The sequence below is a fragment of the Aotus nancymaae genome, unplaced genomic scaffold, assembly GCF_030222135.1.
Source record: "Aotus nancymaae isolate 86718 unplaced genomic scaffold, 86718_ANA_hifiasm-v0.15.2.pri h1tg000064l_1, whole genome shotgun sequence".
NCBI lineage: Eukaryota > Metazoa > Chordata > Mammalia > Primates > Aotidae > Aotus > Aotus nancymaae.
This window is the reverse complement of record NW_026988479.1, coordinates 31,753,817-31,770,631: the sequence shown is the minus strand read 5'-3', so window position 1 is coordinate 31,770,631 and position 16,815 is coordinate 31,753,817. Positions and strand designations below refer to the sequence as shown.

At 38.5% G+C, this 16,815-nt stretch overlaps 1 protein-coding gene across 6 annotated transcripts in view; it reads right to left on the bottom strand.

Annotated features, from left to right (window-relative positions):
• SGCD (sarcoglycan delta) overlaps positions 1 to 16,815 on the bottom strand; it is a 669,010-nt gene that overhangs the window by 165,134 nt on the left and 487,061 nt on the right. For all 6 annotated transcript variants that reach the window (XM_064366556.1, XM_012433867.2, XM_012433873.2 and 3 more), the window contains one exon: positions 11,504 to 11,623. In XM_064366556.1, the coding sequence (XP_064222626.1) occupies positions 11,504 to 11,623 (120 nt within the window). The remainder of the gene's footprint in view (positions 1 to 11,503; positions 11,624 to 16,815) is intronic.

Below are 16,815 nucleotides of genomic sequence, written 5' to 3'. Positions count from 1 at the left end.
TGAGAATTGCAACTTCTGCTTTTTTTTTGCTCTCCATTTGCTCGGTAAATCTTCCTCCATCCCTTTATTTTGAGCCTTTGTGTATCCTTGCATGTGAGGTGGGTTTCCTGGATACAGCACACTGATGGGTTTTGGCTTTTTATCAAATTTGCCAGTCTGTGTCTTTTGATTGGGGCATTTAGTCCATTTACGTTTAGGGTTAATATTGTTATGTGTGAATTTGATACTGCCATTTTGATGCTAGCCGGCTGTTTTGCCCATTAGTTGATGCAGATTCTTCATTGTGTTGATGCTGTTTACCATTTGGTATGTTTTTGGAGTGGCCAGTACTGGTTGTTCTTTTCTATGTGTAGTGCCTCTTTCAGGAGCTCTTGTAAAGCAGGTCTGGTGGTGATGAAATCTGTGAGTACTTGCTTTTTCACAAAGGATTTTATTTTTCCTTCACTTATGAAGCTTTGTTTGGCTGGATATGAAATTCTAGGTTGAAAGTTCTTTTCTTTAAGGATGTTGAATATTGGCCCCCACTGTCTTCTGGCTTGTAGGGTTTCTGCTGAGAGATCTGCTGTGAGTCTGATGGGCTTCCCTTTGTGGGTAACCTGACCTTTCTCTCTGGCTGCCCTTAGTATTTTCTCCTTTATTTCAACCATGGCGAGTCTGACAATTATGTGCCTTGTGGTTGCTCTTCTTGAGGAATATCTTTGTGGTGTTCTCTGTATTTCCTGGACTTGAATATTGGCCTGCCTTGCTAGGTTGGGGAAGTTTTCCTGGATAATATCCTGAAGAGTATTTTCTAGCTTGGATTCATTCTCTTCGTCACATTCAGGTACACCTATCAAACGTAGATTAGGTCTTTTCACATAGTCCCATATTTCTTGGAGACTTTGTTCATTCCTTTTTACCCTGTTTTCTCTAATCTTGCCTTCTCGTTTTATTTCACTGAATTGATCTTCGACCTCTGATATCCTTTCTTCTGCTTGGTCAATTCGGCTGTTGAAACTTTTGCATGCTTCGCGAAGTTCTCGTGTTGTGTTTTTCAGCTCCATCAATTCATTTATATTCCTCTCTAAGTTGTCCATTCTCGTTAGCATTTCATCAAATATTTTTTCAAGGTTCTTAGTTTCTTTGCATTAGGTTAGAACATGTTCTTTTAGCTCATGGAAGTTTCTTATTACCCACTTTCTGAAGGCTGATTCTGTCATTTCATCACACTCATTCTCCATCCAGTCTTGTTCCCTTGCTGGTGAGGAGTTGTGCTCCCTTGTAGGAGGAGAGGTGTTCTGGTTTCGGGTCTTTTCAGCCTTTTTGCGCTGGTTTCTTCCCATCTTTGTGGATTTATCCAGCTGTCGACTTTGTAGTTGTTCACTTTCTGATTGGGTCTCTGTGTGGCCGTCTCTCTGCGCTTTCACTCAGACCTGCAATCCTGAGCTGCTCCTAACCAGCCATCTTGGATGTCTCTCCAGGATTTTTTCTTAAAGGGAAAAAGTAAGCTGGAGACCCCCAGTGGTCTTTATTACTGCTATACACACCTGAAGTCCTTGCTGCCAGGGAGGCCTTCAGTCTTATAGGCCCTATATCCACTTTGCAGCATTACCTGGAAGTCATGCAGTTGCATTGCCTCTGAGTAGGACTCTCCATTGTGTAACCTCCATCCACTGTGACCTAAGCTGCTATAGCACCACAGCGTCTTAACAATGGATAAACTGCTAGAGTACATGGTGCTCTGGAGTTTGGTAGCCATGGCATCTCTCCATTTCTAGGGCACTGCCATCATACCACCATGCTCACATGGGTAGTTATAGCACCACAACCCTGGCTGCTCAGAGCCTAGGCTCAGTGGAGCAGCTGAGATGCTGGCCTTAAAATTCATCCAGTACCCTTAATCCCAGAAAACAGGCAGACATGCATAATAGGGAAGCTGACACACAGCTGGCTGACCTGCTGTACCTGCACATGCCCAGCCCAACAGTCAGCCTGGTGGTGGACCTGCCACTAGAAAGCCTCGTGAGTAACCAGCCCATAGTACCCACATGCACAAAGTCCAACAGCCAGTCTAGTACCTCTAGCTCCCTGCAGAACTTCACTACTGCCATCACAAGCTCAATGGTACTATGTAAATCTTTCAATACTTTAGTATGAAGGTTAAAAGTAAAACAGTCAAAACCAATAACAGCTACAATTAGTGGTTAATACACACACACTATATATTTATATGTGTGTTTATATATATATAGTGTATATATTATACACATCATAAATGTATATATGTTTATATGTGTATCTATAGTGTATATGTAAATATATACCTATAAAATGTGTATATATGTATATATACATATATAATGTGTATATATTTCATGTATATATATATAATGTATATATTACATATACTAATATTAATATATGTGAAGGCAACACAATATCAAAAATATAAATTGTTGGCAGGGAGGAAAAAACTCTATAATATTTCTCATGTGAGTGAAATTAAATTGTTATTAGCTTAGAATAATCTATTGTGTCTATGAAACTTCATGTTTGCCCCATGGTAATCACAAATAAATTACAGCACATACACAAACAAGAAAGAGAAATAAAACAAAGCTTAGTACCACAGGAAACCACTACACAACAGAGGTAAAAAAGAGATGGAGTAAGTTCTGCCTTATCAATAATAACTTTGAATGTAAGTGGATATTTATGCTGCCTACAAGAGACTCTCCTCCTTATTAAACACATAGATTGAAAGTGGAGAAACGGAAAAAGATAATCCATTCAAATGGAAACGAAAAGCAAGCAGAAGTAGCCATACTTATATGAAATAAAATAGTCTTTAAGTCAAAAACTACAAAAAGGAAGAAAGAAGGTCATTGTATAGTGATAAAATAATCAATTCAACAAGAAGCTATAACAATTGTAAATATATATATACACTCAATACCAGAGCTCTCAAATATATAAAGCAAATATTACTAGATCTAAAGGGAGAGATTGACTCCAAAATAGTAATAGCAGAAGATTTCCACAACTCACTTTCAACAATGGAAAGAAATATTGGACTTAAATTACACCACAGACCACATGGACCTAATAGACATTTATAAAACATTCCATCTAAGAGCTGTAGAATATACATTCTTTTCAACTACACATCAAACATTCACCAAAATAGATCACATGTTAAGCCACAAAACAAGTTTTTTTCCTGACAGTGGTATAAAACCAGAAATCAACAAGAAGAAAAACTTCAGAACTTTACAAATACATGTAAACAACATTCTCCTCAATAAGTTAACAGGAACCTTTAAATTTCTTTGAGAGAAATAAGAATGAAAACACATCATGCCAAAGCATAAGAGACAAAGAAAAAGCAGTCACAGGAAGGAATTCCATAGCAAAAATGTCTATATCAAAAAAGTAAAAAGATTTTTATTAAGCAATTTACAAGATACACTTCAAGGAACTGGAAATGTAAGAACAAAACTCAAAGTTGGTAAAAGAAAGTAAATAATAAAGATTGAGTAGAAATAAAAAACAGAGATTAGAGTTAAAAAGATCAATGAACCAGTAGTTTTTTGAAAATATAAACAAAATTGACAAATGTTTAGCTAGACTAACACAAAAAGAGAAGGCTCAAATAAAATTAAAGATGAAAAAGGAAACATTACAACTCATACAACAGAAATAGAAAGGATTATTATATATCTATGTAACTATACACCAACAGATTTGACAATCTAGATGAAATGGATAAATTCTTGGACCCTATAGAACCTAACAAGATTGGATTATGAAGAAATAGAGAAATGGGAACAGACCAATAATGAGGAAAGAAACTGAATCAGTAACAAAAAGTCTTCCATCAAAGAAAAGTCCAGGACACAATGGCTTCACTGCTGACTTCTTGCCAAATACTTAAAGAAGAATTAATATCAATTATTTTCAAAGGATTCCTTAACATTGGAGAAGAGGAAACACTTCCAAACTCATTTTACAAGGCCAGTGTCACCTTGCTATCAAAACCAGACAGGAACACCACAAAAAAAGAAAACTATAGGCTAATGTCTCTGACAAACAGATACAAAATTTCTCAACAAAATATTAACAGACTGAATTTAATAGGAAATTAAAAAGATTATTCATTATGATCAAGGGGGATTCATCCCAGGAATGCAAGGATGGTTCAATATCAGCAAATCCGTAAGTGTGATACACTACATTAATGGAAAGAAAACCATATGATTTTAATACATTCAGAACAAGCATTTGACAAAATTCAACATCCAATCACAAGAAATTCATCAAATTAGGTATAAAAGGTATATACCTCAACACAATAAAGGCTATATACAACAAATCATCAGCTAACATCATACTGAATGGGAAGTTCCCTCTAACATCAGGAATAAGACCAGAATGACCACTCTCACCACTTGTATCCAACAAAGTACCAGAAATTGTAGCCAGAATAATTAAGCAAGAGAGAGAAAAAAACATACAAAATGGAAGGGAGGAAATAAAATTGTTCCTGTTTACAGATGACAGGATTTTTATATATAACATATGGAAAACCCTAAAGAGTCCACCAAAAAATTATTATTAGTCAATTCTAATCAATAAAGTTGCAGGACACCAAATGGACATATACAAATCAGTAGCATTTCTATATGCTAACAGTGAACTATTTGAAAAAAAAATCAAGAAAGCAATTCCATTTATAATAGCTACAAAAAATAAGATACCTATAAATAAACTTAAGCAAGGAGGTGAAAGATCTCTATACTGAAAAGTACACAAAATTGATGAAATAAATTGAAGAGGACACAACTAAATGAAAAGAGACTCCATATTTGCAGATTAGAATAATTCTTAAATTATTAAAATGGCCATACTACTCAGAGAATTCTACAGATTTAATGCAACCCTATCAAAAATACCAATGACTTTCCTCACAGAAATAGGAAAAACAATGCAACAATTCATCTGAAACCACAGAAGACTCCAAATACCCAAAACGACTGTGAGCAAAAAGAATGAAACTGTAGGCATTACACTTTTAAACATACTACCATGCTATAATTACCAAAACAACATGGTACTGGCATAAAAGTAGACACACACACCAATAGAAGAGAATAGAGATCCCAGAAACAAATTCACACACCTACAGCCAATTGCCTTTTCATAAAGTTGATAAAAACACATATTGGGGAAAAATAGTCTCTTCAATAAATGCTGCCGGAGAATTGGATATCCACATGAAGAAGATTGAGATAAGACTCTCACCATTGATAAAAATCACCTCAAAATGGATTTAAAGATGTAAATGTCAAACCCAAAACTATAATGCGAGAAGAAAGTATAGAGAAAATGCTTCATGATATTGGGCTAAGGAAGGATTTTTTAGGTAACATCTCAAAAGCATAGGCAACACAGGTAAAAATATGGGATTACATAAAACTAAAAAACTTTTCCACAGCCAAGGAAACAACAGAATGAAGAGACAACCTACTGCATAGAAGAAAATGTTTGCAAACTATACAAGAGAATACACAAGAAACAGCAAAAAAGCAAAATAATCCAATTTTAAATAGGCAAAAAATCTTAATATTTCTCACAAGAAGACATACTAATGTTCAACAGGTATATGAAAATATGCTAAACATTATTAATCATTTAAATATAAATGAAATGCAAATGAGATACCACCTTTCTACAGTTAGGAGTATTATCAAAAAGATAAAAGATAACAAGTATTGATCAGAATGTGGAAAAAAGGGAATCCTTAACATTGTTAGTGGGAATATACATAAGTATAACTATTACAGAAAACAGTATAAAGGCTCTTCAAATAATTAAAATAGAACCACTGTATAATCCAGCAATCCCACTACAGGGTATATACTCAAAGTAAATGAAATCAATACCTCAAAAAGATATCTCCAGTTCCATGATTACTGCATTACTATTCATAATAGCCAAGACTTGGAATCAACCTACATGGCCAACAACAAATACATAAAGAAAATGAATATATAAAGAAAATGTGTTATGTCTACATGACAGAATACTCTTCAGCATACAAAGAATAATATTCTGTCATTTGAGACAAAATGGGCAAACCTGGAGGACATTTTGCTAAGTAAAATAAACCAGACACACAAAGAAAAATACCACAGGATTTCATTAATATGTGGAATTTTTAAAAAGTTGATTTCATATTAAATAGAAGTTGAGAACAGAACAGTGGTTACCATAAATTTGGAGGGGATGGAAGAGAGAAGGAGAGAAGGATGGGGAGTTCAGTTCATGGTTTAAGGTTGCATTTAGATAGGAGAAATAAGTTCCGGAGTTCACTGTACAGTAGGATGACTACAGTCAAAAGTAAGTTACTGTATATTACAAAATAGCTACAAGACAGGTTTTTGAATGTTGTCATCAAAAAGACATGATAAATGCACAAGGTGTTGAATATGCTAATTACCTTAGTTTCATTATTATATGATGGATTTATGTATCAAAATATCAAATTGTACCCTGCAACTATGTTCGACTATAATGTGTCGATTGAAAAAAACATTCATTACCAACAACAGTTAGCATGCACTGAATGCTTTCTGTGTTCCACACACTGTGCTATTAACTCTACACACAATGTGCAGTTCAGTACTCCCAATGGCACGGAGTACCAGGCATTATTACCCTATGTCACAGAATTGTAAGAGGATCCCTAGAACAGTGAAGCAACATACCCAAAGCTCTAGCTGACCAAAGAAACCAGGATATACAGTTAGCTACAAAACCTGTGTTTTTAGTTCCTCAACTGCATGTCTCTTGGATGTTCTGTTTCCCCCAGGAAAGTCATGCATGTATGAGAGATCAGTGACTACTGTCTACCTACATATGTTCCTTCCATATCTTTTCCAGAACAAAAGTTTCCAAATAACTGAACTTCTAGTCTTTTTGCCAAACTATTCAAGATCCCTTGAATGTGCTAAAGGTTGTCATTGTCCTAAAATCTGAATAGGTGGGTATGGCTATCCAGAGAAAAATTTTAAAAAATTGTTCTGAATCCACAAGTAAAGCTACTAGATGCAAGAGACATTATGTTTTTAGGGCTCTACTGCTTATTTCTACTCAAGTCAGTATCAACTTAAGTAATTGATTTTTTACATAACATTTACTTATGTTTTTTATTATATTCATTCATTCTTCCTTCCATTTGCTATTTTGTTTCTATTTCTTTATACAAATGGAAACTAAACCTTAGAGAGAAAACATACTTGAATACAGTCACTCAGATCCTAAGTGGTCCTGATAAGGATAAAACCCAGCTATGTTAGATGCTACCATGAAATGTACAACCAGATTCAAAGCGCCCAAGAGTTTACACAGTCTGACAACTCAAAAAGACAAACTTCTCATTATGCTGAAAATGAAACTGCCTAGACTTGTCATTCCACACCATATGGCTGAAACCCAGCTGACAGGAAACTCATTTCTATAACACACTGGCTCATTTCACTGAGTAGGTTGATGCAAGATTTGTGGGGTGGTCATTTTCAAGTCTTTTTAGCACTGATAGCAGCAGTGATATTTATTTTGATGCTTCCTTTCTGCATTTCACATAAAAAAGCAAATGTTCCTAATGATGGAGAGAGACAGCTTTTATCCTATATTATGCTCTAAGTGAAATATCACAAACATAGCTGCAAACAACAATGAAAATACGCACCTGCTTTGAAGTCACCAAAAACTATAATTGTTTCTCAGTCTTCTGTCTAAGTAACTATACGGTGGGTTAGGGTAGAGGTTAAGTTCTTAAGTGATACCATCACAGAATTTTGTATGTTAAGATTAAGCCAAAGTGTTTGGACGTTTAAAATTATCCTGTGTCTTTGCAAAGTCAGATTTTAAAGTGATAAAGTGACTCATGATGCACAAAGGAATTAACAGGAAGTGCCCAGTTCTCTTGAATAGAATGATCTGGGTATGAGATGATACCAATCTTTTCCTCAGGCATTTTGTTTTATAGCTGGTACAACAAAACATTTTTTTTGTTTGTTTGTTTTGGAGACAGTCTCACTACGTTGGCCATGCTGGAGTGCAGGGGGGCAATCTTGGTTCACGGCAAACTCTGCCTCCTGGGTTCAAGTGATTCTCCTGCCTCAGCCTCCTCAGTAGCTGGGACTAGAGGTGTGTGCCACCATGCCTGGCAATTTTTGTATTTTTAGACGAGATGAGGTTTCACCATGTTGGCCAGTCTGGTCTCTAAATCCTGACCACAGGTGATCCATCCACCTCAGCCTCCCAAAGTGCTGGGATTACAGACGTGAGCCACTGAGTCTGGCCCAAAGTAGTTTTAAACCAGAGGATAGCTCGACGACTTTGGGTTTCCCTCTACACCAGCCAAGAATTAAAACAGAAAATCCCATTTCTGCAAAAAGAGAAAAGCATAAATTGTGAGAATAGGAAAGGTCTTAGGAACATATTTACATGTAGTGAAGTGCACTGAGGCTGGAGTCTATAGGCAGGGGTTTGAACATGGGCCCTACCACTTACTGGCACTTGATCTTGGGCAATGTTCCTCATCTGAAAATGAGACAAAATAGAGGAGGCAGCAAGTATAGGGCTTTAGGGTAAAGCCCTCTATGTCCAACATGCCTGGCTGGGAATTCTAGCTGTCAGCCATACTTTGGTTCACCTCTCCCTATGGCTCAGCTCAAAACAGGGTGATAAAAATGGTGTCTACCAAACAAGGTGTTTGTGAGGTGTAAATATAATAATGCATAGCAAGCATGGTACCTAGATCATAGCAAGTGATCAATAGACTTTTAAAAAAGATTATCCACTTAAGGGCTTTCAAAAATAAATTATAAGTGGTCCCCAGAGGATCCAGAGGGGAAAAGAATCAAACTGTATTAAGAATCCAAGTCTCAAGTCTCCCCTTTCAAATCCTCACTGATATAGTTTGGCTGTGTCCCCACTCAAATCTGGTCTTGAATTGTAGCTCTCATAGTCCCCACGTGTCATGGAAGGAAGCCAGTTGGAGGTAATTGAATCACAGGGTGGGTTTTTCCTATGCGGTTCCTGTGATAGTGAATAAGTCTCACGAGATCTGATGGTTTTATAAAGGGCAGCTCATCTGCACATGCTCTCTTGCCTGCTGCCATGTAAAATGTGCCTTCGTGCTTCCTTTGCCTTCTGTCATGATTGTGAGGCCTCCCCAGCCATGTGGAACTGTGAGTTCATTAAACATCTTTTTCTTTATAAGTTACCCAGTCTTGGGTATGTCTTTATTGACAAGATGAGAACATACTAATACCCTCGCCTACAACCCAGAGAAATCTTGGTCTTTATCTATTTTATTTATTGGGATTGTGTATTGAATTTTACTTTTAAAACCTTCTGTCACTGGAAACTGTTTAAAAATTCTGGGTAACTCTAATTTTACAGACAGAAAAAATGCAAGGCCCTGAAACACAAAGGGGGTTGTTTCAGCTCATACCACAGGTAAACCACTGAACAGGGATTAGACTGCACCTGGCTTTATCATCTCTGCACCCTGCATTTTTGCCTCCATTAGACCGTATAAGAATGGTCACTTCCATCTTTTGACTCTGCTGAGCTCATGATGGCCAGGATGCTGCTAAAGTTTTGAGAATGGAACAGGAGAGTATAAGGCCAGTAAGGAGTATTAGGGAAGTAAGGAGCAAATACAAGTGGGAGAGTGGGGGGTGATGGTGATGGAATATATGTGCATACATGTACATATGTGTGCATTTGACCATGATAGGCATTCAACATCCACTGAACTTGAGAGGCTGGCAGAAGATCCAGATGAAGAAGATCCAGAATTCAAGGAAGGTACCAGGCTGGAGATGAAGCTCTAAGAATCATCCAGGAAGGAAATTAGTCATGTATGTGTACTGAGAGAGAAATAGAGAAATAGACCAGATAAGCTGATTGTGGGAGAAAAAGACAAGAGTAATGGAAGATAAAGAAGATGCAGAGTGCAAATAGTAATGCAAAGACAAATATAATTTCAAGTAAAAGTGCCTTACAATAATCCTAATTTAAGATAATAACACCTAGCACTTAGTATTTTAGTCAACTCACTACATAGATGATTTCATTCAATATTTTTTAGCAATCTCAGAAGATACTCCTATTACACCAACTTTATAAATATTTAAGCAAGCAGGCACAGAGAGGCTAGATACATTGCTTAAGGTTACACAGCTAGCAAAGGATAGAAACTGGGTGAAAAATGAGTTGATTCTAGAGCCTGAGATTTTGATCACTGTGCTACAGTAAATCTCAGGGAGCTAAAGAAGGAAAAGTAGCGTTAGCATTAATAGTAATAGCGGTACAAGTAGTAACAGCAGCAGCCGCACCTACTGTTGACTGGGTACTATTTTGTGCTAGGGGCTGTGATAAGTGGATGTAACATGGTTTCATTTAACCTTAGCGACAACTTGAGATGGGAGACGCTCTTAGTCCTATTGATCAGAAAAGGAAACTGGCTCAGTGACACCAGCAACTTGCCCAAAGTCACAAAACTAGTGGGTGACAACAAGAGTTAAAAGCCAGGTCAGCTTGAGCTCTGGGACCCTTAAATCACCATGCTGGATTTCAGTGTACAACCATAAAAGATTAATTTTTCATGTGCTCAAATTCAATAATTCCAATAGTGGGATCACAGACATTTCTGCAAATATTTTTAATAATGAACTCTCAGTGTTTTCACCATTAATTCAGTAAATCAGAGTTGGAACTATGAACCTAAGCCTTCAAAAGTTTCCTAGATGATTCTTCAATTGCAACCAGTTTTAGGAATCGCTGTATCATGTATGCAAGTCTGAAATGTGTCAAGCACGACTGCCAGTCTGTGAGGACAGAATGTGCTAAATGAGACTTCTTTGGATGAGCACTCATTCTCACACAAAGCTCAGTGTTGAAACATGTGCCAAAAAGACTTGACAGCTTGAGAAATTTCCACTAGGGGACCAGACTCAGGGAGGTTCAACTGCCTTGCTTTAAAAGAATCCAGGAAACTGGCCTAAATCACTCTTCTAGACACCATTTGTCTTAGTCAGTTCAGGCTGCTGTAACGAAGTACCATAGCCTGGGTGGCTAATAAACAACAGAAATTGATTTCTCACAGTTCTGGAGGCTGGAAGCCTGAGATCAGATGCCAGCCTGGTCAGGTGCTGGTGAGGCTCCTCTTCCAGATTGCAGACTGCTGACTATCTTGTACCCTCACATGACAGAGAGAGAGCTCTGGTCTTTTCATCCCCTTGGAAAGACACTAATCCCATTCATGAGGGCTCCACCCTCATGACTTAATTATCCCTCAAGGTTCCACCTCCTAATACCATTACCTTGGGAGTTAGAATTTCAACATACGAATTTTTGGAGGACATATTCAGTTCATAACACCATTTTGCTTCTCCTCTAAAATGCACATAGTAGCATCAAACAAGTTAAATGATTCAAGTTTTCTTACCTAAAACTCTTAATCTTTCAGCTCCTACTACCACTTCATTATCGTCTGCAGAGAAGAGCAATTTTCCAGAAACAGTTTTTACTTCAAACTTTTTACCATAAGCTTCTACAGCTTTTGGACCTGAGAGAGAGAGAGAGAGAGAAAGAGAGAGAGAGAGAGAGAGAGAGAGAGAGAGAAATATTAGTCTTATCGCTTTGACTACAAAAAGCTTTTCATAGAACATATACATCTAACAAGATTGTATTGGACTGGCTTTCAAAAGCTGACCATGAAAATCAGTCTCTTGACTGTAGCCAGGTCTTGTAAATCACTTTTGGTCATATACTCTTGGGCTATAGTTTTGAAGACCAGCATGCCCTTCCTCGAAACTAATGCTTAACTGTGATTTCCCTCAGCTAACCACCAAACTGCCATCACATAGTTGTGGATTTTTGTTTGCATATATCAAGGCACCAGAGGCTCAAGAAGTGATTACCTCACTTGAGGCAATCACATATCTTTGGCCCTCCCTAATTGTCAGAAAGAACTTTTTAATATTCAGCTGAAATGTGATTCACTTTGTACCCGTAACCCACTGGCTGCATTTGACATCAAGAGAAATCTATTTCCTTAGTATATAGATCAGTTACTAGCAGAAATGATTATTGTAATTAATTACCTTAGAAGTTGTTTAATCTTTTATGCTAGGATTTTGTTGAGTGAAAACTAAATCTAGATGGTTTATCAGGTGACAACAGATGCTGTTCTTGAATGTGGAGCTGTAATGCTGTATAAAGAAGTCAAGGCCCTGATTCTATAGCGCCTATATTCTGATGGAGACACACCAATATACATTTAAAATTTTATTATTAAACCAGAAAACTGCAAAAGTTTTAGGTATTATGGAAAAAGTAAAACAGGTTGGTGATTTAGAATTTCTAAAAGAAGGCATTCCAATCTATCTGAGCTGGGTCTACCTGAATACCTCAATTTCAGGGGATTCTCAAAAGCTGGTCTACAGAAATGCAGAGGAAGAATCTAGGAGTGTAGCTGTTCTCACTGAACCTAGCTCAGATCAAAAGAAATTCATTTCATCTAGAAGTTCCTTCAGAAAAAAAATCTGAGGGTACAGTCTAGAAATCTTGTATTTTTCTAAAATTGTCCAGGAGATTTTGACATGGAATTTTCTTTTTGGTATTTTTCAAAAGAGTGTCACTTAATAGTAAATAGCAATGAGATAGTCCCCAGTGCCTTCCAGCCAAAGACCGCTAGGAACACACCTGCTGATGAACAAATTGGGTTTATACTCACTGCAGTGAGGTACAACACACACCATAAGGAAAACCACAGGGCACCTTAGAAAGAAGCCATGAGAAAGGACTTATCATAGGATTTGACCTTATATTAGGTTATTTTGGGGAATGTTTAACGAAATAAGGCTTTATCCTGGATTAAATACTGCCAGGAAATGGGAGTAAATCTTATCTAGACGAAAGACCAGGGAAAAGCTAAAACTGTCACGAACAAAGAAACAGAGGCACTCCTATTAGCCAGGATAGGAGGATGTTTGGTCTGTTTTGTGGTTTGGACAATGTTGATATTTTTGCTATATACACACATGATCAGAGTTGTGTTTGTGTGTTTGTGTTGTGTTTTGTCTTGATCCATCAAGGCCACAGAACAGCCTTGCCTGGTGCTGGTGTTCTGTGAAATTATTTACATTGAAGCAGGAGAATGCTAAGGCCCGGCTGATAGTGCCAGCCTGCCACTGGACGTCTGGGGTAGCTTTTCTCTTTGTCGAGACTGTCGAACTAAGAATCAGAAGACATGAATTATTTCTCAACTCACTCTCATTTTGTGGCAATGTGATTTGGGGCAAATCATTTGATCTTTCTGAACTTCAGTTTCTGCATCTATAACATTGGACTATCATCACCTCCTCTATCTACTTTGTAGAAAGTTTGAAAGGATCAAATGACATTGTGTTTATAAAAACAAATCTATGGGTGGTAAAGTGCTGTGAGTATAGAAAACCACTTTTGTGGACATCACCAGCACTATTCTTTTATGGCAATGGTGACAACACATGGAAAAGAATGTGCCATGAGTACTTATTAATGCACTTTCCTTAGTCACATAATCACATCTATTTGTCAGACCTCATCCCTTGTCAGTATATCCATACCAGTCCTCCAACACAAAGAAGGACATTGGAAAGGCTCCCTAATGAGTAGGATATTGAAACAGCAGAAATAGGACATCACTTACAAGCATCATGGAACCCAGAAATCATCTTGTCTGACCACCTTGATGCTGCAGGTGAGGAGAACAAATGGTGGCCAGGCTGAGGGCTCTCACAAGGTTACTGAGTGAGCCAATGGCAGGTCTGGGTCTGGAATGGAGCTCTGAGAATTTTTCCACAGAAAGAAAGGGACATTTATTCGTCTACGAAGGAGACATCGGGGTGAGGGGGCTGGGGCCAGCACATCTGGAACAGCTAGAAAAAGCTCTGTGAGGATAAGGAGAAATAGAAAACTGGAGACCAGGGCCAGAACGAAATCTCGAAAGAGCCGAGATGTCCGATGAGGGATTTGGCTTCAGTTTTTCTGCAAAGGCTAAGATGCAGCTATCTTCTTGATTGCATCAAAACCTTCAACAAAATCTATATTATATTTGTTAATACTTTAAGATTATTACTTTATTTCTGTGAGGAGGGAAATTGAAAATAGGAAGGTAATGAAGTGCTAATGAATGAATGAATGACCTCAGGATGGGCACAGGGCAAGCACAGTTTGTCCATTTTGGACCCATTCATATGAAAACGAAGTTGTATAACTTGGGGACACACATGCTTGGAATTCTCCTCTGTGGACCTGGCAGTATCATCAACCTGGTCCCTAAGGAGTTAAGGACACCTTCCTGTGTTACTTTGAATTCATGAATAGCTGTGATACATACAGGAGCATACACTAAAGGACTATAGCAGTATAGAAAGTATACTTCAGCAATCAGAGAACATAAAGTACAATTAAGTTATCTTGCTTTTCAGGGCTTCACAGAACATAAAATGGAATTTACCAAGAGCCAGAACGATTTGGGTATCTAAAGCTCAGTAATTGATAGCTTTAGCCAAAACCCCACAGAGCAACTGCTGGCTCAATGGTGCAGACGGCTTGTCCTTTGTTGATTTCACCTGGGGCTGCCAAATTCCCTGGACATGGCTGGAATCCTTAAAAATGACTCTAGAGAAAAATGCAAATGGAGCTGGAGACAGCTCAGGAGGTCCTTTGCTGAACTCACTGTTCCTCTCTGGGATGAAAAAAATCACCATTTCTAATGTGAAACTAATCTTGAGTTAATCACCCTCTGTGTAGTCTATGTGTGGAGGGATTAATCTCCTAAACGAGGAGAACTGAAGCCCCATCAGGATACATCAACAGTCTCCATGAATCTGGGAGCTGCAAAGGCCCAGTGGCCTTCAAGCCTAATTTCTCTCCCCAACCCTCTTAATACTAGGACCCTTCCCCACTCCCTCATGATGCTGTTCAAAGCACCTCCACTGCTTTTCTCCATGCAGGCATGAGGATTTCCCATTCAGACCCACTATTGAGATACTAAATCAGCACCTGTCTTATGGGTAAATAGGCATTTGCAGTCTAACTTGAGAACTTAACTGTCAGGTGAAGGACTGTTTCCTGTGAAAAGACCTCCTGAACATCTAACATCAGAACTGTGAATGGGCTTTTGAGACATTCTTTAGGTACGTAGAGGAATTCTTCATTCCTCAGGATTGCCTTTGTAGGCCTCACAGCTTAGAAGACAGGAGTGATTTGTTTTCCAGTAAGTACACCACTCGACACAACAGGCATTAGAAGGTATGTCTGCTGGGAAGGCTGGGCGCTTTTCCACTGTGTGAATTAATGTGAAAGAAGAGTACTGAAGGAAAACTTTTAAGGGGGGGTGTGTGTGTGTTTAGAATGATGTTTTAAACATATCTATTATCTTCTCTAGAATTTATTGTAGGGAGACAGAAAACAAATACCACTGGAGGGACAGAGTCAAGAATAGTGGCACAGGAGGAGGGAGAAGGAGGAAGAAAGAAGGGAAGGGAGGAAGAAGAAGAGAGAAGAGACGAGAGAAGGGGAAGGAGAGAGAGATAAAGGGGTGGGAGGAGAGAGGAGCAGGAATAGGGGGCGAAGTGCTGAAGGGGAGGGGAAAAGGGGTGTCGGGGGAGAGTAAGGGGAGAAGGGAAAGGAAGAGGTAGGGGGAAGAAGAGAGAGAGACTGACTCAGTCTTTTGCTGAATAATAGTCATTTGGGCAGTCCCAGCTTTATCAAAACAAAATCTCTCAAGTAAACCAAATCTCCCATTGCAAATAAATGGCAAATGATCAACAGGCTAAATAAGTTCCTTTTGAATGTGGGAATCTGGGAGCTGGAGGTTGGATTTATTTCCCTCCTGGAGGCAATTTTCACACATGCTGCTTAAATCATTGCTTACTGAAGCTGTTTATTTAATTATTTAGCATTGTGACTGCAGGCCAGATGTTACATAAGCAAGGCAGAAGACGCAGTCACATGCTGAAACAACATGTTAATGGATTATGGGCTCTGCCGGGCAGCAGTTCCTTCAATCCCTGAGTTTCTTGATTGGCAGATGGGCCACGTCACCCACTGGCTGTGAATCTCCAGATATCCATATGCAGCACTCCAGGGGCAGAGCAGGAGTGAGGCTGCCTCCCCAGCAGTGAAGACTCTGGGCACAAAGGTACTTGTTTCCCCATAGCTTGTTTATTGGTGGGTTCCAGATATTTTATGCACAATAACAGTAATGTTTCAAAGCATTTGGGTAACTGGCTTCTCAAAATGTCCATCTGTATACTTTTCTCTTAGCCCTGAAGCCAAACAAATGGCATTTTCTGTCTGTAAGTCTAACAATGCCATTCAGACATACATTCCTTTTCCCTCCCACTGTGGGGGCGCATAATGCCTCCCTGTTCACTGCCGCTTATCACCTACAGAGTGGGCACTGACTGTGTGCTCAACACATTACTAAATCACGAGGTCCACGTTTATCATTATAATCATTATTGTGAATAACCAGTCCTTGTTTAGATTTCAGGAATGTGTAGCTTAAAACCCAGTGGGTGCTTTCCACAGCTGTTAGGCACAGATCTGTTCTATCAAAAGGAATCAAACACAAATATACTCAGTAAAGATACATCCACATCTTGCAATTGAGTTAGGTTCAAAGTCAGCACATACAACAAATATGGCACAGGTTCAAACCGTCGTCAAGAATCCCTTTCACAGCCCATAAAGTATGGTCCCTGG